The sequence below is a fragment of the Tauraco erythrolophus genome, chromosome 7, assembly GCF_009769465.1.
Source record: "Tauraco erythrolophus isolate bTauEry1 chromosome 7, bTauEry1.pri, whole genome shotgun sequence".
Taxonomy (NCBI): domain Eukaryota; kingdom Metazoa; phylum Chordata; class Aves; order Musophagiformes; family Musophagidae; genus Tauraco; species Tauraco erythrolophus.
In genome coordinates this window covers 47,435,380-47,458,539 of record NC_141471.1, presented here as the reverse complement: position 1 = coordinate 47,458,539, position 23,160 = coordinate 47,435,380, and the positions used below count along the sequence as shown (strand labels likewise).

The window sequence follows — 23,160 nt, the reverse complement described above, 5'->3', positions numbered from 1 at the left end:
CTCTCTGACTTGGGTTGTGACCCCCCAACCCTTGCTGACAAGTAGCCCTGACTCACGCTCTTTGTATGAACAGGAGCGTCCCCGTCGCTGAATTGCACTCCTAAACACAAGGCAAAGGATCAGGTAGGGAATTTAATATTAAGCACAGAACACTGAAATGTTACCATTCAACCTAACTCACTGTTCCCCAAAATATATTTGAAATTTCACTAAAATAGATTGTGTTCTGCACAAAGCAAGTCAAAGCTCTTAGTTGGGATTATATCTGCTATTGCCTAGTACCGTACTGGAAAAAACATTGCTCTTCATACACTCTGCTGTGTTCCTAAAGGCTTAGGAACTAACATCAGCTGAATATATTCATACTGGATGTTCAGTCACTGCACCAAATATGCTCTACAAACTAGTCACCGTTAAAATGTTAGTGGCACCTTCCTGAATAATTTGCTATCACCAGACTGCATGCCCTTTGGGTCCTCTTGAAAGTTAAAAAGGAAAGGATGGACGGGAGTATGATATGATGACACCAATGTTGAAGTGATTTAATTCAATGTTATTATTATACATTTTTAAATTTCATCAGGGATTTTTCCTAAATTCTTGCATTCTTTTCTTGGCATTTCTTTCAGTCTTTCATTTTCTTTTCCTTTCTTCTTTCTTTTGTCCTCTTAATCTCCTTTTCTTCTTTCCTTTTCTCCTTCTTTTCCCTTTCCTTGTTTTTCTATTCTACTTTATTCTACATTTTTGGTTTTACTATTCTGTTACTTTCTATTTCAAGAGAATTCTAGACACATGATACAGTTTTACACGCTTTTGCTTCTAATAATTATGGGCTGATTTCTGCACCCTATAAATTTGAGTGGATAAATTTGGTGTAATTCCACTGATATTAATAGAATTTAAACTGACATCAGACTCTAACTCTACATTTTAAGGACTGATTTGCATGGTCTCAGCTGTGAGACAATTTGTCTTAAGCCCCCATTAAATCAGAAACGAGTGTTTCTGACTGAGCATGCCAATCATTCTAGCTTATCTAGCAAGAGATGCCACATGCTTTCTCCTGCTCTAGCCTTATTTTTGACAGCTACTTATGCTACTCATTGTCTAATTGGGCCTGCCAATCCTCCCTGTACATCCCAATCTGTCCAGCCCAGACACAAGAGTCTGAAATGTTTTTAAAATCTGCATATGGTTGTTAATTATAAGAGATGGGGGAAAAAAAGAAAAACAGCCTAGACGTGACAACACGCTTACTTCTATATGATTATTGTTCAGAAAAATAAAGAATTGCAAAAATTAAAAGAAGAAATTGTATTTTAATTACTTAGGCTTTCCAACTATAAGGGAAGGAAGGGTACTACGGATAGGACAATAGCCACATTTCCTTCTGAGGCTTTCACACAGGCAGTAAGGGCTAAATCCTGCCATGTTTTGCTTGCTGTGCTGTAAAAGAGGAGGACATAAGAGCTCTTCCTAGATAGTACCAAACGGTAGGAGCTTGTCAATGTGCCCTGATGCACAGCGTAGGGTTTCTGGAGGAAAAGAATGTCCTCACACGTAGCAATGGCTGGTAGGCGATGACCTGCTTAGCTTCCATGCAGAGAAACAAGAAATCCCCCAGGCTGGGTCCTGCTGTGAAATCCTGCTCGCCAACACCAGGATTCCCTCCATGGAGGACACATCTGCCAAGCTCTGCTTAACCTTATGGTTGCGACTAGCCAAACAGCATGCCAGCATTTGGACTACAGTTTCTCAGTGGGGCTGACATCTGCTGGGACCTGATCCAAAGCTCATGGGATTCAATAGGGAAAAAAAACAAGTCCATTGATTTGGGGGATTTGGATCTGTCCTTTTGCTCTTCTCCTTTGATGATTTATACAACACTGACATGCATATCTCACTTCTGAAGCACACAGAGCACATGGTTTTAATCTCGCCATTTCCCTGGTGACAGGGAAGGAAGCGTGCTGGCAGCTAAGACACTGAAAAATACTCATTATTTCGTACACTATTACTACTTTTCACTTTCCCACGGAAGATAGAAATTACAATGAAAAATTGCAGATCTTTTGTTTTACAGTCTTTGCCTGACCTCACATTGCAAATTTTTGTGTGTGTGGAAAAATGATAAGAATATTTTGTATTGAAATGGGAGATAAAAGAAAATTACAATTAAAAGCCACTGCTAAACAAATGACCCCTTTTCCTAGGAAAAGCTTAGAGAGGGAATCTTTCCAATGTACCAGGGAATTCTCTTCCCAGACTGGAAAGTGAGAAGATTTCATCCTTGTGAAGTCTTCCTTTGTAAAATCAAGATAACTGGGCCATTGGCAGCAGTGCTCTACTAGTTACACTGCTGTGGACCAAGTCCTACAGTAATTGTGGCTACAAACCAAAACTAGAATAAGTCACAACTCAAGATTCCTCGTATCCTGAAGAGTAGTTTGCAGGGGCAGCCAGGGGTTGCTATGCTGAGTGTCTGGCTGTCAGATCCAGTACCCCGTGCAGTTCTCCAAGGGATGCCCCCACAGCACCTGAATTCATGGATCCAGAGCCCCTCTTGCCCACCGGAGAGATCCACAAACTGCCAGTCGCTTTCATAAAGCAGGAGGGATGCTTTGCTGTATTTTTACATTTTCCATTTCAGTCCAACACCTTTTTCCTTCGTTTTCTCACTGGCTAGTGCAATTTTTTCAGCACTAGATGTCAGTGTGGACTTGCAATATCAGGTTGCTTTGTATTTTTCCTTTAACGAGAAAGGCAGAATCGCCATCCAGAATGAATCCAAGTCTCTCCAGCCTCATGATGTTCTTCCTACAAAACACGTCTTTTCTTCACTGTTCGAACTCCACGTGTAGAACTGCATTCTGTCCTTGATTGGGATTAATACAGCTGCAAAAGGGTTCCATTTATTTTGTGATTATATCACACATGAGTTAAACAGGAGCTACCATGATTCTGGAGGAAAAGCTTTGTTTAGAAAATAATAGAGAAAAAGAAAACGTTCTGAATTATCTTGATAAATTGTGACCCTGCTAAGGTGGTGTTGCACAGGTCCTCCACAGGGACGGTTAATCCCGTAACTAACAGTACTCATCTCAACAAGAACCTACTGACGAGCCTGTGTCTTCGCATTCTTACCACCTAGAAAGACATCGCATCGTCTAGAAATGTTTTGCTGCACTAGACTGTTATGACGACTGTTCTAAATTGAACCTGATTTATTACTTGCCTGGCATTTTCTGAATATTGAACCGAAACCAGCGTGGGACAGAGCAACCAGCCAGGAGGTGTATGCTGGCTTTCTGAAGAGCGAAATGACTGGTTTCTATCACTCTTGGGAAAACATTTTGTTTCTTTAAGGCATTTAAGTCTCTCAGTCTATATCACGAGTGGTCCCTGTGCTGTTATGGGAGGAAGATGCATGAAGCATCTCGACTCCCCTCATTTTGCAAGCAGCAATCTAGAACAAGACACTCCTCGTCCTCAGGAAGTGCAAACTAGAGAGGGGTAGAGAAGGGAGAGGAGGAAGCAGGTTCACAATTCTGATTTCTCATCTCTTACTTTCATGGTTCTGGCTTCTGTCAGATGGATCTGAGCCAACATGACAGATGGAGCCTTTTACACCACCCTTGTGCTTGGTTTACACCAGGCGTGATGCACAGAAGCTGAGGCAGAAAACGCTTCTGGCAGAGAATGCGAAGCAGAGCGCTCTGACATTCCTCCCGACTCAGTATAGTCGTGGCTGTGAACTAGGCCTTCTGAAAAAATAGTTACGTGCTTTTGTGTTCTTCACTATGCACTAGTTACTAAAGTATTACCCCGACACATATACTAGTACACTTTGCTCTTATTATACTTTAAAGTTGTTACCGTCTCTTTGAATTCTGTTGCATGAACTCACTGCAACACATGCATGACTGCCCAAGCAGCTGTGCTTAAAAGCCCTATGGGTAGCTACCTAGTGTGGTTTTGTTTCTCATTATTAGGCTTACCAGTAGCAGAATGTAAGTAGGAGACTATAGAATATTAAAAGAATAGTGCTTAAAACTATCTATTGAAAATATTAGCAAATACTGTGCAAAAATAAGGTCAAAGGTATTTTTTCTCCTGAATTCTGGGAACTTAAGGTAATATTTGGCACATAATACAGAACCTGAGAAAATACAATTTGTACTTGGCAAATCTAATGTCACATGGCTCTACCACCTGCTGTCATTCCTACATATTTCACTTTGTTGTTGTTTCTGTAATACTGTTTTCCATTTACTCACCTCTTTCTCTAGATGTCTAGCATTCAAGCAATTAGGACTGCTAATGAAAGATGTATCCTGCAAAAGAGTTTACCTGTAATCAGCTTCTGAAGACTGATTTATCTGCGTAATACTCACTGTGTCAAGACTTGAAGTGCCTTCTTTATTAACTATCAGGAATTGTCCAGATAAGGCTCTCTGTAAAGCCAGTTGCCTCTGTAGGTGCAGAAGGGTTTCATGGTCTCGCACTCTACATTGCAAGACAAAACAGTGTAATTCAGGAATCTACCTTGAAAGACTATCATTATTTCCCTCTTCAGGAGTAAAGGGAGCTGAGGTGATCAACAGTCCTCCCCCAGCTCCTGAATCCACACTCAGCTGGCATGGCTGGGCGCTGATACACGAGATCTGAAACCAAGAGAGAGTAAACACACTTCCCATCTGTTAGTTTGTCCCCCACCCCCTTTCTTCTTAGAAATCACAGAAACAGAAAAATTAGCTGGATGGGAACTTCGTATGTCAAGTCATCTACCCTGGACTCCCAAACCCTCAGATCTGTGTCTTGCCCAGACAAACACATATTGATGCCACTTCATTTACAAATTGGTGCAAATGCCTTTAGCGTAGATATGGGCACAGTCTAGCATAGATATGGGCACAGTCTAAGACACTACTTGTCTCGTTATTCCTTGAACACATAACAAAAATGGTCTGCACAGTAGCTTCTACAGAAAGCTAGTGTCGGAGGGGCTGTAGGTGCATGAAAGGTCAGGAAGCTATACAATGGGATAATTCATGAAAGGTAATAACAAAAAACCCACCGACAAGTAAAATTAATGTAGTTTATTACAGAACCAGTAACAACGCTGGCCTGACTATGCACTAAAATGGCAAATCCATATGAATGCCATCTGGTATTGCATCTGGTTACCTACAAATGTACTCAGTGGCTACAACAATACAACCGTGAATGCAGAATAGCTTAGAAATTATTATGGTGGACACTCTTTCCTATTAAAATTGTTAGACTAAAGTATGCTTTGTATGGCACTAGTTCATAGCACATGGTAATGGAGTGCACAGCACAAATTGCCATATCTTCAAGTAAGTTATTTCCAAGTATTTCTTCCTGTACAAAATGGTCAATCAATAAGCCCAGTCAAAATGTCAGTTTATTTTTAAGACTACATTATATTTTCTGTGCATATCAGTTTTCTCTACAGGTAACTCCAGTGTACAAAATACAGCATATTGTTTACAGTGTGACAGAAACTTCAGAAAGCATAAACTTCAAACAAAAGATACATGGTTTCAAACAAAATATACATGGTTTTAAATAGAATTTTTATAAGGCAAGGCTAAACTTCCTTATCCTTGTAAGTATCACCACACATTTCCAGAGTAATTTTAGCACCCAAATTTCAAGCTTTATGAGCTGCTTAGTTTTTTTTTTTTATTCCATGAACACTGATCACAACATGTTGCAGGACTGTTTTTCATACATCAGCGTAAACATATGCATAAATCTTCATAGGATTAAAGTCAATATGTACAAGGAGTTATTCCATGCAAGTAAAAATCTAAGATACTGGATAATAGGGTCTCCTACATCTCTCGAAATACCAGATACCAGCTGGAGATACACTGATAATATATATCCAAAAAGATGTCTACAATAGGTTTATGTATGATTCGTAGCCACACTGTCAGGGATAATATGGGACTTATTTCCCTTAGCTTATAGATGCAAAAATATAACAGTTTCATCTGCTGGACAGCTTACTTTAGCTGCAGATGTAAGGCATGTGTTTTTTCCACATTTTAGAGGGATAAAACTTTCTTGTTTTGCTTTCTCTGAGCAACTGAACACTTCAGAAGTCTCTGTTTTCAGTATCTGTGAAGAAGTGGCATGAAGCACTATTTCAAACAGCTGAAATATACAGCAAAGTAAAAACTGCACTGATCTCTTCCAACCACAACGTGCACGTCTGTGGCATCTTATTATTACCCAGCTGGCTTGAATTGAATATAATTAACTAATTAACTAAGGGTTAGGCCCTGCCTACAAAAGGTGGGCCATTTCCTCCTGGCAGTGGAAGATGCAATGGCATCCTTGGAGCTGCAGCCCAGGCTGGTGAGCAACACACATCTAGTTTGGTATCTGCTCAGAAAATCTAGTTGCTCAAACTCTGTTAGGAGCCCACACTAGCTATTATAAAATTAAGCTGTATGCTATGAGTGTGTTGTTTTTCAAACCTTTCTCCTTTAGAAAGGAGTGCCTGATCAGTTCTGAACAGAATGAAAACCTCTGCCTGGCTTTATTATGTCAGGGTTAGATGCTTTTCTCAGAAATTAAACCTTGCTTGAAACTTTGTTTCAGTGTTCCTGTAAAAGCCACCAAAGTGGGCAGGAGGGGAGAGGGAGGATGATCTGTCTGCATAGCTCATTGTTGAGCAAAATTCAGACCCCTGTTCCATTTATCAGCATACATTTTCCAAAACATGCAATATTTTGAATTTACAGGTAATTTTGTATGCTTAGGGCACACCTGCCACCTGGTATTTTCAAGGAAACTGATCAAGAAACAAGTTCATTATTTTCACTTGCTGACAAGGTAGTGTAACCAGAACTGAAATGGAGGTATGTAGCTTATAACAAAGAACAGCGAGTATAGTTGGCTGTCTAAATAAGTTTTTTTCCACTATCCTGGACAAGGAACAAGAAGGTTAATTCCTATTTTGTGCCTATTTAATTACAAATAAGATTCCCTATATATGTTTCTACAGGAATAATAACAGCATATAGGCCTATAGAAGTCAATTTTTATGTTAACTATCTTCTTTCCATCGAGTCCTTCAGATCTGTGGAAATATGATCAGCAGCAAGGTGTTCTACTTTCTCTCTGCACTGTTTCCTCTTGTCACTGTTTTTTTTCTATGCTGGGTAGGAAATTGAAATTGTAATGCAAACTACTTCTGAAGTGTATTAATGAACAGACGGGTGGAGGTTACAGGGCCAGGTACTTGCCTCTACAAGCCTTGACAGTGAGTAGAGAGTCATTTGTTAGAAGAAATGTTAGCTTGAAAAACCTAACTGTACTGTTAGCTATATAAAGCAAATTTCCATATGTAGAAAAAAATTCTATTCAACCATTTTTAAGAGAGACTAGGAAGGATGGAGGGGAGAAAGCTCGCTCAGAAGCATGTCACATTGCTTTTCTGAAGATGTAGGTGATCTCTGAGGCATGTGTCCTGTGTAAACTCACTTTTGATAGTGAAAGAGCTACAAATATACACCCTAGATGCCAAACAAAAACTGAAGCCCCCCCCCCTCCAAAAAAAGGGAAAAAAACGCATCACACTGAGAACAGCCACACTTTCTGAGAACAGAACACAGGCTGTCCTGTTATTATGATTTCTTTTCTGTGAAATATTCCATGCTGTTAAAAGTCATTTTCTGACTGAAACACTGAGTAACCGTTTAGATGTATTGAGGGCTTTTTTTTTTCCCCATAGACTTTATCATTTAACCCTAAATTGAATAAAAGGTTATTCACAGCCAAATATAATCTGTGTTTAATACCTGCTCAACTCTTAGATCCATGGTGAAGAAATTACAGAAAGTACTGTGATATTGTGTAGCAATGTGCTATTTTCAAAATGCTGTTTATTCTAGCAGCTGACCAGCTCCACCAGTAGTCAGTAGTGGAAATTTTAAAAACTCCATAAAACTCAGAGCATGCTGTCCTCTAAACCTGCTTCGATAGGGCTGAGCATGCCACAGGCATTCTGCAAGCAGCAGAAATTATGAGTCATGTCTGCAACATCCTTTGCCCATGCAGATTCTTGGAACATAGCAAGACAGGAATTCTTACAGTAGCTTTTCCTTCTGTGGGAATGTTAATAGGATCTCTATCTTCTACATAACCACTTATTTTCTGTACTGTTATTGTCCCTGAAAGATTTGGCTGAAGCCGGCCAAGACTTTCAAAAGTAGCCAGAGGTAGAGCACATAGCATAATCACATTGATTTTCTTTCTGTAGGAAACTGAGCTAAAAAGTGCTCATACTTCATCTACTTTGGGGTATCTACTACTGTGAGCAGAGACTGCAGCTTATCATTCAGGAGTGGGGATGGCATAGCTTGGGACGGCAGATTATCGACCCCAGCTGTCTGCCCAGCGCCCAGCACACAAAAGACCGATCTGTCCATGAGACAGCTGTGGAATTACTGCCTCTTACTGAAACCAGCAACAGTTTACAGCAGCATCCTCTAAAAGCGGTTTAGATTATTCACAGAGTGGCTCAGCTATCCAGGAAAGCAACGTCGGACCAAAGAGTCAGGACCAGTAACCTTCTCCATCATCCCAAGCTACGGTGCCTCTTCTTGCAAATTGAACTGTGAGCTGCACCGATGCCAGAAAGTGACTGCATTCAGTTGTAACGTAGATGGTCTTCAAAGGAAGGAAGGGGGAAAGGGAGGCCTTTGCACCTATTCCCATCTGAGGATGAGTATTAAAGACACCATACTTTGTACATTACACATACATAATGCATGTATTATTACATGTATTATGTACAGTACAAAAGTTACATAATTCTCTGTATATTAATTAAGGTTTCGTTCTGCTTTATCATGTTAATTGTAAAACAGCTTGGCTAGTATGCTGTTGTGACACAGGCATGAATGTAGTTGGAATCCTTACCCAGACAGTGGGACGGAGAGTCCCAAGACAGTGCATAGCACTACTTCGTGGTGACAAACCTTATTTTAGAGCAGAAATAATCCTTAAAACCAAGCAGTTTACCTTGGATGACTGATTGTAGGAATCGCGTTCATATAAATTTAATGTATATGACATTCAATATCACGTATCTTTAAAGAACAACAACAAAAAATATTACATCTCTGATCGTTTTGGGAGCCGCGCTCGCCCGGCTGAGCCCGGGGCGCGGAGGTCGGGCATCCGGGCGCTTTGCTGAAGCCGCAACGGCAAACCCAGCAGCGGCGCGGCGCGGCAGGAGGGCACCCGCCGCCTCGGCGGGCACTCCGCCGGCGGGCAGGGCAGCGCCCCGCCCCGCGCCGCCCGGCGCTCGGTCACCCCCGCGCCTGCCGGAGCCGCCTCCCGCTGCAGCGGCTCCTCTCCTTCACCTGACGGGACTCGACGCTGAGCGCGGGCCCCGGGCGGGAGGCGGCGGCGGCGGCCCCCGCAGGCCGCCGCCGCCGCCTCCCGCCCGGGGCCCGCGGGCACCGCCAACGGGCACCGCGCGCGCGCCTGGCCCGCGCACACCACAGCTCGCCTTCTGCCGGCGGCGGTTGGGCTTTTAACGCCTTCCTCGTCCCGGCGGCCGCTCCGGCACCCCGGCCCCTGGCGCCGTAACCGCTCCCCATCCCGCCCGCTGGTGCCGCCCCCAGTATGGCGACACGGTAGAGGAGCGGCTGCGCCGGGGTGACCGCCCCTCCCGCCTCCCTCGGCACGGGCACGGCGCGCCGCGGGCGAGAGAGCGGCCTCGGCGGCGCTGCTGCCGCCGTTGCCCCCCCATAGGGCTCAGCGGCGGCGGCGGTGGAGGAGGATGGCGGCGGCGGTCGCGGCGGCGGGCACAGCAGCAGTAGCGGCAGGATCGAGCGGCCGCGCGGCGGGAGCCAGCACCGTCCCGAGCAGCTCATGGTGGCGCCCCAGACCCGCGAGCAGCGGCCGCGCCGGGGCCGCCAGCTGAGCCGGATCCCGGCGGGCGGCTCTCCCCTCTCGACACCGACCCACCGAGCGACCCGTTCCCTTCCCCCGGCGCGCCCTCTCCCCCCACCCCGGCACGACCCGCGCCTCGGATCGCCCCCGCCGGGGCCGGACTCCCGCCACCTCCGGGCGCCGCGGGGAAGGCGGCACCGAAGGGCACCGGGCAGCGCCAAGCGGCGGCGGGACCATGGGCGCGAAGCAGAGCAGCCCCACCGCCGCCAATGGCCGCACCCGGGCGTACTCGGGCGGGGATTTACCTTCCTCCAGCAGCAGCGGCGGCGGCGCTAACGGGACCGGCGGGCGCTCGGCAGGCGCTGGCGGGCGGTACGCGCACCTGGCGGCGGCGCCTCATGCCGCTGCCGGCGGCGCGACGGCGGCAGGAGCAGCAGCGACGGCGACGGGGGGTGCCGCGGGGTCGGCGCCCCGGAGCAGGTCCTTAGGGGGGGCCACCGCCTCCGGGGCCCGGGCCGCGCAGTCCGCCTTCAACATCCCCCACAGCAGCGGCCCCTACGGCTCGCAGGACTCGGTCAACAGCACCCCGGAGGAGGGCGGCCGGGAGCGGCCCGCGGGGGGCGGCAGCGGCTCCTCCAGCGGGCCCCGGCTAGTGATCGGCTCGCTGCCCGCTCACCTCTCGCCGCACCTGTTCGGAGGTAAGGGCCGGCCCGCGGAGCAGGCGCGGCGGGGGGGTTTGGCTGCCTCTCCCGCTGCTGGGGGCTCGGGCGGGCGGGTGGGTTGGGGGGTTCCTTCCCCGGCTCCCGGCCTCGAGGTGGGACGGGTAATGAATCATCACTCTCGGGAGAGCGGCGGCTCTTCCAGGCTTGCGCCCGCCGGAGGGGTACACGGGTTGGAGACGGGGTTTTCAGGCCCGCATCTCCTATTGTTTGTAAGGAGAGCTGTGAAAGGGGGAAGTTAAAAATGAAACGAACCCCGCGGCGGTGCGGTCGGGACGGCGAAGAGGAAGCAGAGCCTCTCCGGCTGGCGACTTTAGTCTCTAATAGCTGTAATCAGTGCCTGTGTAAATACTCTTGGCTACGACTTACATAATTAGAATTTAATTGGATCATGAGTCTCTGCCGTTTATTCTAAAATCGGACTAAACCCCTCTTTAGGTACCGATTAATACGCTTGTTCCTCTTTCTAAGTTCTCGGGTTCTCGGTTCTGAAGGTCGATTAAGAAAAACAGAAGTTAAAGTAAGTTTCTTTGTTTATTTCCCCCGAGAGATGAGTGGAGCCGGATAGCTGTCCGTGCCGCTCACGTACAGGCTTGCGGCATCGCTGCCCGATAGTCTTGAGGATGGCCACATGGGCTCTTGAGGCAGGACAAACACTCGGCTAAACTCTGAATTAACCAAGAAGCTGAGGCCCTCTAAGAGGCGTATTGAACGTGCAGCAAGTTGTCATAGTTTTGTTTTTTTTTTGTCTCTTCTGTGATATTGAGGTGAATAGGGCTGGTAAAGAACTTGCATTTTACTGCCTGTGGTTTTTACCTTAAAGTTAAAAATCTGCCTGTAAGTTGCCAGCTGCTTTCCAAGTTGCTGACTGCTTTCAGTACTGCCTATTCTAAAGGTCGTTGTTCGCGTAAGTCAGACATTACGGTGCAAGGTGACTTTTTTTTAATAGATTCATTCTCTTGATAATTCTAGTATATATATGTGTTGTAACCTGTCTAAATACTGACCAACTTCCCCGAAAGCTTTCTTTGGGGAAGGAGGAGGCTAATGTAAAATTCCTACGTTTCTGTGTTCTAGTTAATCTGCTTTTGAATAGTTTGTAGCAGGCTGGGTTTTCTTCTTTTCTGTAACACAACCTAGTTTTAGCCAAAGCAGAGCTCTCTCCAGTCCGACCCTCATAGGGTGCACAAGATTTCTGTCGCACGACCTGCCACCTATATATATGTTGTTGGTGTGTTGACCTGAAAACAGCACAGCTGTTACTTGCTAGGTATAAAACCGCCTCCTCCCAGCGCAGTGGTTGAATGTTAACAGAAAGCTGTCAAACCCTGTTGTAATAAAGGAGTATTTGCCCTTAAGAAAGAGAACATAACTATTCTCATAGTACTAAGCTGCTCAATAGGAGTGTTTTGTTGCAAGGATGCTCATTATATTGTCAAGGTAGCTTGTGGAGGAAGAAGGTGCATGCCTTTCTTTTACTGATGAAAGGATGCCCTACCACAGAGTATTGTGCAGTTTGTGCTAAGTACAAAGGAGTCATTAAAATATATAGCCAGTTGTTGTTTACCTTTACTCAAAGGTAAACCTTTTTTTTTTCCTCCTTGCTTAAACATTGTCTTGCAACCTGCCTTGCTGCTAGGAGGGACTGGATTAAATGTAAATGCAGTGCTGAGGATCAATGACCTAGGAAACTGTTTATTCAGATGCAGGAAGAATAACTCTGAATTTGATCATGCTTTCCTATAGCACGTAATAATCTAGTAATTGTTGTACTATGCCATATTTTGTCTTTGCAAATCTCTGAAATTGACATATTAAAGAGGATATAGGCTGAAATGATGCAAAGCTTGTTGCTTTTCCCGGTGAGGAAGAGCACCAGAAGGGGTACACTCTCTTCATCTACTGACTAAAAAATAAGGAATGCCATGTGTTAGGGGTTTCAGTGGCAAGTTTCAAAATCCGCTGTTGTTATGTGGTCACAAGATGATCATGAATCTACTTATTTTTTCTCTTCTAAAAATCTTAGGATTTCTTATTGGGATGAATAACTGTTTCATCATAATACTGTAACACCTGTGAAGAAGGCCTCACTTGAAGCATTACTATTTTTTGCAATTTAAACATTCTGTGAGATCAGTGATACATTACACCACATCACATTGAATGTCAGCATCCTTATTTAGTTGCATGCTGTGTGATTTCTTGATTCCTTGTGATAACTAGATGCTCAGAATGAGTAGCCCCACTGTAGATCATACATTAGTGCCATCAGCATGGTGAAAAATAACTTGAAGCATTGTTTTTGTCCTGATGGTAACTAGCTCAAGCTTGTCTAGGTGTGGTATCTGGCATTTATCTTGTATATTAAAAGCATGCTGGAAGTTCCCTCCCTTGTTTTGTAACTTGCAAATTAGTGGAATTGTTTCTTTTTATCTTGAAACTACTGAAATTAATTTTGAGGATTAGCATAGCAATCCTATGAAAATTAAAATAAAAAAGAATAACTTCCTTAAGTTGAACTGAATCTCCAACTATTTATGTTTTTAGGCATAGAGCTTGGCATCATCAGTCAGTAACGCGTGGGTGTTGCATTTGTTAAATTACTGTAATTAATTTGCCATTAGTGAGTTACACTCTATGGTCACTTCTACTGAGCAGCTTTGCACGCTGAAGTAATGTATAAATATTAACTCTCTGATGTGGCATGCTTAAATCCCTACTATGCTTGTTAATATGTCATTTGAATGAGAATATAAAAAGTATTGTGTTACCGTGTGTTAATGCATTGGAAAGCGTGATCAGTTATTTCTATGTTCCTTTAATAGGAACTGTAGTAACAGCAGCCTTTCCTGACTGGGAGAGTCTGATGCTCCTGTCTGACCTCAGGCCAGTGCACCTTTATGATCAAAGTATCGTGGAATAAATATTGCTGTGTAACTTTATGTCTCATCTCAGGCAGAGTTCAGTTCACTGCATAGTTGGAGCCTTGGTCTCACCAAAAAAGATATATATATGTGTTTAACTCTGTGCTGCGAGCACGCCTGGAGTGGGCTTAGAGCGTTAGGCAGAGGGAGACCCAAATTCCATAGGATCTTACGGCACTCCCAGATGCAGAGGCCAAACCTGCACGTGACGTTCAAGCGCTTTCTTGCAACACAGTGCCAAGTTCCAGCTTCCTTTAAGTGATAACACTGTTATCGGGAATTTTGACCACTGGTTTCCCGCTCTGTTCCTCAGTGAATGGGACTTCCCCTCTCTCCCAGCCCTAAAGTAAATATTCTTACCTTCTGTTAAGAACAGCATGTAGAAGAGTTGGCCTTGAGATCCACAGTTAGTTTTTCGGCTGTATTTTTAGGTATAAGTATTCCTGCCTAGACTATCAGAACTGCCACAAAGCTACTGGTGTAGTTACAATATATTAACTTGTTTTTGTCAATGATGCTTGCAGCAATTGGTTCAGCTAAAAATGGATGGTCTTTCGGAGTTTTCTTTTCTTTGGGTAGCTGCCGATATGTTACTTCTGTCACTTAAAATGTTGACAGTTCCTCAGAACCCACTTCATGTTTGTGACCCTCATTCTGGATAGTCACAACAGAGAGAATTCTTGGTGAAAACACCTAGTATAAGTATTCTTCTGGTGTTCAAATCTAAATCTCTTCTTGGGAATGTTGTTATAAGACAAGAATGAAGCACTTAAATTTTTTTTTTTTGTCTTAAAAAAATTTCTTAGTGAAGAATATGTAAAAACTCAACTGAAGATAACAGAAATGTTACGTAGTGAGTCTTTTTTGAATTTCCCCATCAGTTCTTCATTCAAGTTGATTGAGCAGAGAATGTACAAGTATTATACAAATAATAACTCAGATTGCGTTATACACAGTCATATACAATTTTATATTATGTATTTATAGACAAGTTTTTAAATATATAGTGTTGTCAGATACAACTGTTGAAAGCTTTCAGGCCTGTGTCAAGACTTGGAGTAATAATTTGGAGATTAAGTTGCATCTGTTCAACTTTATTAGAAGGAATTTTGTTATGTTCTTCTCAAGCCAAATAATGATCAGGATTTTTTATGAAGTAGTTTACAGTGCAGGTTTTATCACCAGCTACTGAATGTGTGTAACACAGTATGGGTATAACTTTATAGGTAATTAGAGTAGCATTTGTTTGTAGTAATGGCTGATAGAAGTAATGAATGAATTCTTCATTCTATAGCAGAAAGTTCACAAAAGCTTCAGGTTATAACCTGAATTACTTGTTGCATTGTGGGACGCAAACGTCAGTAGAAGAATGATGTGAAGTCTCAGAAAATAAGGTTTTTTTAGATGTCTCTCAAACTGCCTAGAAAGCCACATCTCATTTTGTTTTCCATCTGATCTGTTTATTTATATGGTACACTTGAATATGTTCTTGAGGTTCGCTTTGTTTTTCTCACACCGTTTTTGGGGGAGTATGACTATCTTTTGGTCACTTTCTTACCTTTCTCTCCCAGTATCACACAAGTGCTATTGCTTTGAGAAATCGTGAAACTCTTAAACACTTCAGGCTTCAATGCTGCTCCTGTTTTGCCAGCCAAAGCTGTAGCGCTGAGGTCTTTGTTGCCTGACTTGGGAGAAGTGTTGGGAAGTCTGCTTTGCAGTAAGACTATTGGGATATCCCATGTGTGTGAATCATGGGAACAGAAGCAGCGAAACTTGCTATTGCAGTTTCAGCCAGTATGCCTTGGTACTGCTTGACATGCTTTCTCTTCCTGGTAGTTGGAAATATTTTATGTTTGAGGAAGGCCAGTGAATCTATGTTAAAATATATATTTCTCTAAATTATTTCCTAACCATTCAGAATGAGGAAAGAGTGTAACGATTTAGTCTAATTAAAGCTATAACTTTCCCATACAAATTCTGTCTTTTTTTAGAGGTATGGTAACACTGCTATTTGCTATTGGGAACACAAAAAATTCTATGTGCATTTTCAGATAGTTTTGCTGTTACTGTTCATAGGTCTTCCAAGGTGCAGAACAATGAAAGCCAAGAGATTGTCTCTGCTTCGGTGTTTTGATTTGTTTTTATTCACTTGGCTGCACCAGTGAAATACAATCATATCCATGTTTGTCCACTTTGGAAAAATGAGCACAATAACAATGGGAGGTTGACTGAAGCCTGCTGATTGTAGAAGAAAGTTAAAATGGAGATCAGCTTGGGAACTGAGAGAAATAGAAATGTGTCTGTGCACATACACACACCTTCTCAACAGCTACAGATTGGGGGAGAGATAGATGTGTGCCTCATTTTCTCTTTAGTTATGCCTGTGAATTGGCTCCAAAATGAGAGAGAAGAGTCACTTTTGCAGTATCTGAAGATATGGGAGTTTTTAGAAGTGTATTAGCAGTCCATTAACCAAAATGCAGATTGAAAAATCCACTTTGCTAGGAAGACATTCCAAGTATAAGTCTATTGATGTGAAGTTTCAGAATAGCTGTTCTGACAGATCATAGAATCATATAAGGAATCCAGTTCCTTTTCAGGATCTCGCTGTTCCTGTATTTAGTGGGCACTTCTGTTCCTGCATACACATAGTGGACAGCATACAGTTCCTGGGTGGCAGCAGAGACGTGAACTGTCCTAAGGAGTGAATGTGAGACAAGAAAAAGAAGCGAAAAGTCCACCATGACCACTTGCTCTGGCTCAGTCAGGAGGCTGGTTTTAGTCTCAAATGTTACATATTGGGACAAACGAGCTAAGAGGACTAAATGAGCGCTGCTTGGATCTTCTGGTAGTGGTAATGAAGCCCCTGGGAGCTGTGTTTAGTTTCCTTCAGTTGAAGAGGGAGCCAGGTTTCTGTGATGTTGAGAGGCTTGGGGCACTGGTGTAGAGACTGAGGCAAGTGACAGAGGATCTTTGAAGGGCTTCTTTTTCTTCTCCTCCTGCCTGGTAAACTGAAGGGGCTATGAGAAGCCACATAGTAAAAATGGCTGTCCTGCCATTTACAGTACAGGGGAGAAACGTAAATATCTAACGATCTGAAGGAAACAGCCTAATTGTGATGGCATATATAAATATTTCTTTTGGCTGTCAAGAAAGCGATAGTACCTGATTGAGCCTTTGCAGTGCCAGTTCAAACAAAGGCCTTCCTCCTTAATGTCTTCTGAATACGTGTCTAACCTTGATATCCTGACAGCATGCCTCTCCTCATGTTCTCTCACATAATTGCAGATTAGTCTCCAACAATCTCTCATGTAATTTCTTTGTCTTATAAAGAAAACCTTTTGTCACTGCTAGAAATTCAAAACTATTTTTAAAACACATTGTCTACCCATCTGTTTGGGTAAGTTCTCCTCTCCTGTTCTTGCCAGTTGCTTGTGGAAAACTTCATCATGTTTCATACCTTGAACAGTTTTGAATACTGTTATGAAGTTTTTGGGGTACGTTTTCCCTATTTGCAGATGCATGAGCCAAATTTATATTATTTTCAAGATTTTTCTGCAATGTGTCTACTGCTCATTAATAATTTAATTCGTTTCAGGAGAGACTTATGGTCATTTCTACAGATTGTGTTCATTTACTGTGGTTAGGGAACATGTTCTTGCAGATGTTTAACTCGTGAAAAGAAACAGTGGGAAACCTTTGATGCTCTGAGTTTTTATTTTGGAATATTTTTAAGGACATTCATCTTATAAATAAAAAGAAAACAATTTGTGTGAAAAAAAAAAAAACCAAAACAAACAACCAAACAAAAAAAAAAAAAACCCACCCCAAAAAAAACCCCAAAACCATGATTACCTGAGTAAAACCCGAACAGCACTTCATAGGCATCCATGGAAGTGTTTTTGCTGTCTAGTTAGACATTTCCTAAACAAGAGCCTATGTTCCCAAGGCCACCTTTCCGTTGTAAATGGTCGTTGTGACTCTCATAAGGGTGTCTCGGTGCGCATCCAGAGCTGCCTGGCGTCTGTTGTTTGATAGGCTTCAAATTCCTCACGCTTGCAAAAATGGGAGGGTAAGCCATAGTAAGAATGGGGCTGGTTCTCGCTTTCACTTTTCACAAGCTTCTGTTCCCTTCGTGGAAATTCCATAGTATTGACCGAAGAGATCAGGAAGCATGCAGGAAAATCTTGTAGGACTCGGGGTGTGTGACTGCCTGCCAAACAGAATACGAAGTGTTGCGTGGGATTCGACTCTGTTACTCTTAGTCATCTTTAGGAACTGACCTGCCTGGATGTTTTCTTCTTCCTTGCCTGCTCTGCCTAAAACTCAGACCACCACAGCCTGTGAATAGTCCCCAAAGGGTGGGTGTGCTGCATACCGTGGTAGATATTTTTAGTAGATTCTGTTTGCTGACTTAGTGTGCTATAAATACAGAGTTCTCATCTGGCATGCACTTTGCGTGTCTTCTAGTAACTTATAATAAATTCACCTAAGAATAATGGCAAGAAAAAATGAGGTGTTACAATTTATTTGACTTTCCATACGAAGTGTCATTTACATAAAGCAATTATTTAGTAACATTTTAACTGTAAATGGCTTTTAAAACTAGTGGCGTTACAAAACACTTCCTAGTCGAGCTACCATAATTAGTCTGCATGTCAGATTGATTTATACTCCGATTTCTCTACGGTTTTAAAAATTGAAGGTGGAGTTTTTAGATGTGAGAGGTTAGTTGAGCATCTGGAGTATTATCAATGCTAGTAAATTACTTTGCTATGTCAGTACCAGCACATTGCCTGCGAATGTATGCAGGCTATTCTGTGGGGAAAATGAAGCTTTAGTTATGATTCTTCTGGAATTTTTTTTCATACAGTATAGTTGTATATACATTTGCTTGAATTGATGTATAGTTAAGGCACTTACCACATTTTTTAAATTATTAGGACTCAATGCAAAAAGGGGAGGGACCCATGCCTTACTAAAATACGGATGCATCTGTCTAAGTCTTGAACTCAACACAAAATTGAAGGATGGATTCTTGCTGAACTGCATTGAGTGTAGCCCAAATGTAGTTCTTCCGCGCTGCTAAAGTAAAAACTGTCATAGTGTACACTAACAGGTGCGACCGTCATGAAAGAAATTTAAAACTGGTGACATTTTCCATGTGCGGCAAAAGAAAGATCTGCTTAGAAGTGCTCTCTACAGATTGCCTGAACACATACACAGCATTTTGAGAATCTTAAAAAAAAATTCTGTTATAATGAAATCTGGACCAATCTGGTGATAGTCTTTTAGAAAACTTACAAAATAAACTGTCTCCCTGCCAAGAATCTCAGATAGTTCCCTGAAAATCATGCTGCTTTTGAATCCTGACTTCCTGCAGCTATCAGGAGTTTTACTTCTTGTGGACTGAAGAACATCACTCCGTCTTGATTCTTGAGCATGACTATGGATTGAAGTTCCAGTATGGGGAAAAATCATGCCTGTCTTGACAAGATGCTGTGACCCTACCAGACAGAGCAGAGCATCATCAGCCAAGCAAATTTCAGAGACAAGTGGTGGACAATCTTGAGAATATAAGGAACAGCGACAATGGTAAAATGCAGTTCTCTGTGGTCATTTTAACTGCTTTCACCATGAGGCAGCCTCTTTCTCTCATTGTTTTTTGCTGCATCAGTGAAGATGACTAGAATAGCCTAGAGCAAAGATGACTGAAGTAACCTAAGGTGCCAGACTTGAGGACTTGCTGTCCATTTTCTTGGATGTTTTACTGTCCTTTGGGAAGAATGAGTTTAAAATCACACACCTGCATTCTGAATTTTGGAAGGCATATGCTTGTGCAGCAAGTGGTTCAGGGCTCCTATAGTCTCTTAAACTGCATAAGCGTGATTCATCTTCAGAGGTGATTTTGATGAAGTGTCCTGAAAGGTAGTAGTACGCAGTTCAGGTGTGACGTGCCCAAATACAGGATTACCTATGCAACTTTATTCCAGAGCGTTTTAATTTTTCAGTGTTGCTATTTTGCAACCTTAATGGTCCATTAGAGTTGGTTTGAGTATTTTGGTGTGGTCTTTTTCCCCCTTATCCGTATGGGTATAGTTGTTAGAGGTAGTCAGATCTGTGTGGATGAATACTTGTTTCATTTCTTTATTGAGAGTAGGACTAAATATATGACAAGTAAATTGTCTGAGGGAAAAACAAAGACCTCACTTTCTGTTAAAGCTCTATCAATCTATTAATGAATTACAATTCCAAAATAAAAAAACCATAATTGTTAAACTACTTCCGTAATTTGGAAGTGCTGTGTGAAGAAATAAAATACGTGCTCCACCCTGCAATAGAGCTATAAGGCTGTTGCTGGCTGAAGAGCAATGATCTACTGGAATGAATGGAAACAGCATGAAATTCACATCTGTGAAAGGGCTGCATGCTAACAAAGAAACACCCTTTCTAACATTTAGATGCTAGATGGCGAGTGTACAGGCATTGCCTCACTTCTTAGGGACTGAATTATATTACTTTTCAGTTAGCTTTAATTGTATGTTTGCTACAGCTCAGCCTTGAGTTAGTTTATGTCCGAATGTCTCATACCTGTGAATTTGTGTGTTTTGCAAGTGATAAAATTTTCAAAGACAGATGATACTGGGCTTCTTCATAACCATGGATGTGAAAAACCAAGGTGTTTAAAATGCTTTTGAAGTAAAACACAATACCGAAATAGATTCCAGTTTGGAGGAAATACAGATCTCATTGCTAGCATAATAAACCGTGTGCTAAAATAAACTTTGGTTTTCACACGCTTGATAAGACTGAGATCCAGTGACAGCATACAGCTAGGGAGTGGAGGAAATGTTCCTTGCAAATGTTCCTTGCAGTTCTGCTGCAAACAAAAAAAATAAGACGGCTAACGCAAATGATTATGTTGCGCAAGCATGGAGGATGATGTGTTCAGCCCAGGTTATTCTCCCTTGTGTCTCCACTGTGCCTTTCCAGTTGTAAAGCACACAGTTGCATTCAGCTGATGAAGTCAAAAGGAAATGATGAACACGTTTGGAGCTGGAGGGTGTGAGTGGGCTGGGTGGATATCTATGACTTCCCTCTACAGGTGTGCAGGCAATCAATCTTTTAAATGTATTTAATGATTGTACCGTTTGCTTTAAAGCTTTGTTTGGAAGGAACGTTCAAGAGAGCTTTAAGCCCTGATAATTTCTCGATGTTGAACAGTTTAATATGCTGGGGAAATCTGTTGATTTGTGAAAAGCTGACTAGAAGTAAGCTTTATGAAGACCGCTGACAGCAGTGTTGAGATTGATTCTATCGTCACAGAAAAGGCAAGCCTATGCTGTCATGGAACCTAAGGCTGTGGAGTGGTTGTCAAAAGCATTCTAGTTTTTAAGTTCTGGCCAGTATTGATTCTCTTTTAGGGATTGGCTAGCTGTAATCTTTGGTCAAGGTAATTTTGATCACTGCCTAAATATTTTTTTAAAAAAACATGTTAAGTGCTTGACTTTTTTTTTAATTAAGTGGCAGAGCAAAAAAATTCCAGTAGCTCTGCTGCAGTTCTTGCTTTTAGTAATGCTAGAAAAGTCAGTAGGAATTAATTGTGTAAGTTCTTCCCTACAATTTTTTTTCAACTCTTGGAAAAAATTATACTCTGAACAGTCTTTATCAATGCTAACTGTGGCTTGCCTTGTATTTGTTGTAACAGGCATGGCAGTCTTTCTTTGCAAAAATAGTTGCTTGTGTATGGCTGTTGCCTGATTTTTAATAGTGGATTAATGATATTTATCTCCATTTTAGCTGAATTTTGATTTACTCATGAAAATACCAGCAAAGAGATTTTATATTTTATCTTGGTATGTTATTGATTGATGAAAAACATGCACTTGGCAGTAAAGCTAGAAGTAGCCAAAAGTGTCCAAAAATGAAGTGGATCTCTGTTGAAATGTATTGTAGAAGCGGTTCTTGTATTTCGCTATCCACAGGTTGTTCCTTTCATGTCTGCCATTCCACCAGTAGTTCATTAGTTAACTAATGAAAATGGCAGGTGTAGGGTGTAGCGTGGTATTGAATGAGGGTATAGCATGGTATCAAATGTGGTCAGTTTTTCAAGTCTGAAAAGCTGTACAGCCATGTTGTTGGTTTGGTGGTGCATCTGGATTGCTAACTAGGCTGAGAGACAGGGTGCTGGTCTGCTGTAGCCTTTTAATAGTGGAAATTACTCTAGCTACAGCTCTGATGTAATGAGCTGAGAATGGGAGACCTGAAGGTATTCTGGTCTAGATGAGATGATATCAGTTTGGGGATTATTCTGGTTTTCCTCCTGTTTTGCTCAACAAATACCTTAGCTTGCAGGTTAAGTATGCAAAAATGATGCCTGATTTGTCAACATGAGGAATACTCTTAAATGCTTGCAAATAGTCAAACATCTCTACTTTTATTTAGCTGTAATATTTGTAAAACGTTCTGCATTTTACAAAGTGCTGCAAAATATTGGTTATAAAATGCACCTCTAGGGACTCTTCGTTTTCTTCCTTTTCCTGTCATAGATTTGAACTACTTCTGGGCTATTTAACAGCTCTGACCTGTGGCAGCCTGTTCTTAATTGTAAAACTTTGTTACCTGTGGCATGCAAACATTCTTTTAACTACCTTTAAAAGCAAATGTTTGTATTGAACCTGTGGCTGGCCTGACACTATCCACAAAGATGCAGAATTAAAATGAGTGAAAAACATAAGCAACCCAGAAAATGTTAACCTCAAAGGAAATCCTCTGAAAAAGGTACCAAATTTGTAAACAACAGAAGGAGGGGGAAAAGTCTGTATGAAATGATGGTGTTTGTTACATTACTCTTCCTTAGAAGGAATCAGGATACATGGATATTTGTGCTGATACAGTTGTTTTCCAATCTCTTAAACTGTGATCATTTGACACACTAAAGCTTGTTGAGAGCCTCTCCTTTTTTCTTCCTTTTGTCTGCCCTCTTGGTGTGTTCTGTGCAGATGAGTCATCTTACTTGCAACACCTGTGTTAGTAACTGAAGTGCTAGTGGAAACAAAAAGAAATCTGCAGAAATACTGATTTAGGTGGATCTTAAAAATATTCCCATTTAAAAAAATCAATGCCTTAGTTTAGGGCTTAATTCTACTTTCCCTAGAAATACATAATTTGGGGTATTACATTTAATTTGGATTTTAACTTAGTTACCCTAGTTTTATCTTGCAATAGTTATGTCATAGTGTTAATGGAGGAGTAACGCTGAAGAGAAGCACACTGAAACAGATAATTAGCTCTATTTCAAAGAGAAGAGAGACCATTTTAATGAATTCTTTATTTTAGGTATTTTCTTGTCTCCAGTTTTTCTGTCTTGCATTTCCCCAAACTTGAAAATTGTGATGTATCTTTTTTTTTTCTTTTCATTAGAATTATTTTGAAGTGCACACAAGTTGAAACTGTTTAAACTTGCTTCCTCGAAGATCTAACTGGGTAAATGTGCTGTACTTAGAGCATAAGGCTTTAAAGCCTGGAACTTAAATGTCAGCATATTAAATTCTAATCCTGTCAGTTTTCTGTTT

At 42.0% G+C, this 23,160-nt stretch overlaps 1 protein-coding gene across 1 annotated transcript in view; it reads left to right on the top strand.

The window, feature by feature from the left end:
* The first annotated feature begins 10,177 nt into the window (after positions 1-10,177).
* Positions 10,178-23,160, top strand: part of ZNRF2 (zinc and ring finger 2) — a 57,073-nt gene continuing 44,090 nt past the window's right edge. Inside the window, exon 1 of the mRNA XM_086615018.1 lies at positions 10,178-10,640. Within this exon, the coding sequence (XP_086471144.1) occupies positions 10,178-10,640 (463 nt within the window). The remainder of the gene's footprint in view (positions 10,641-23,160) is intronic.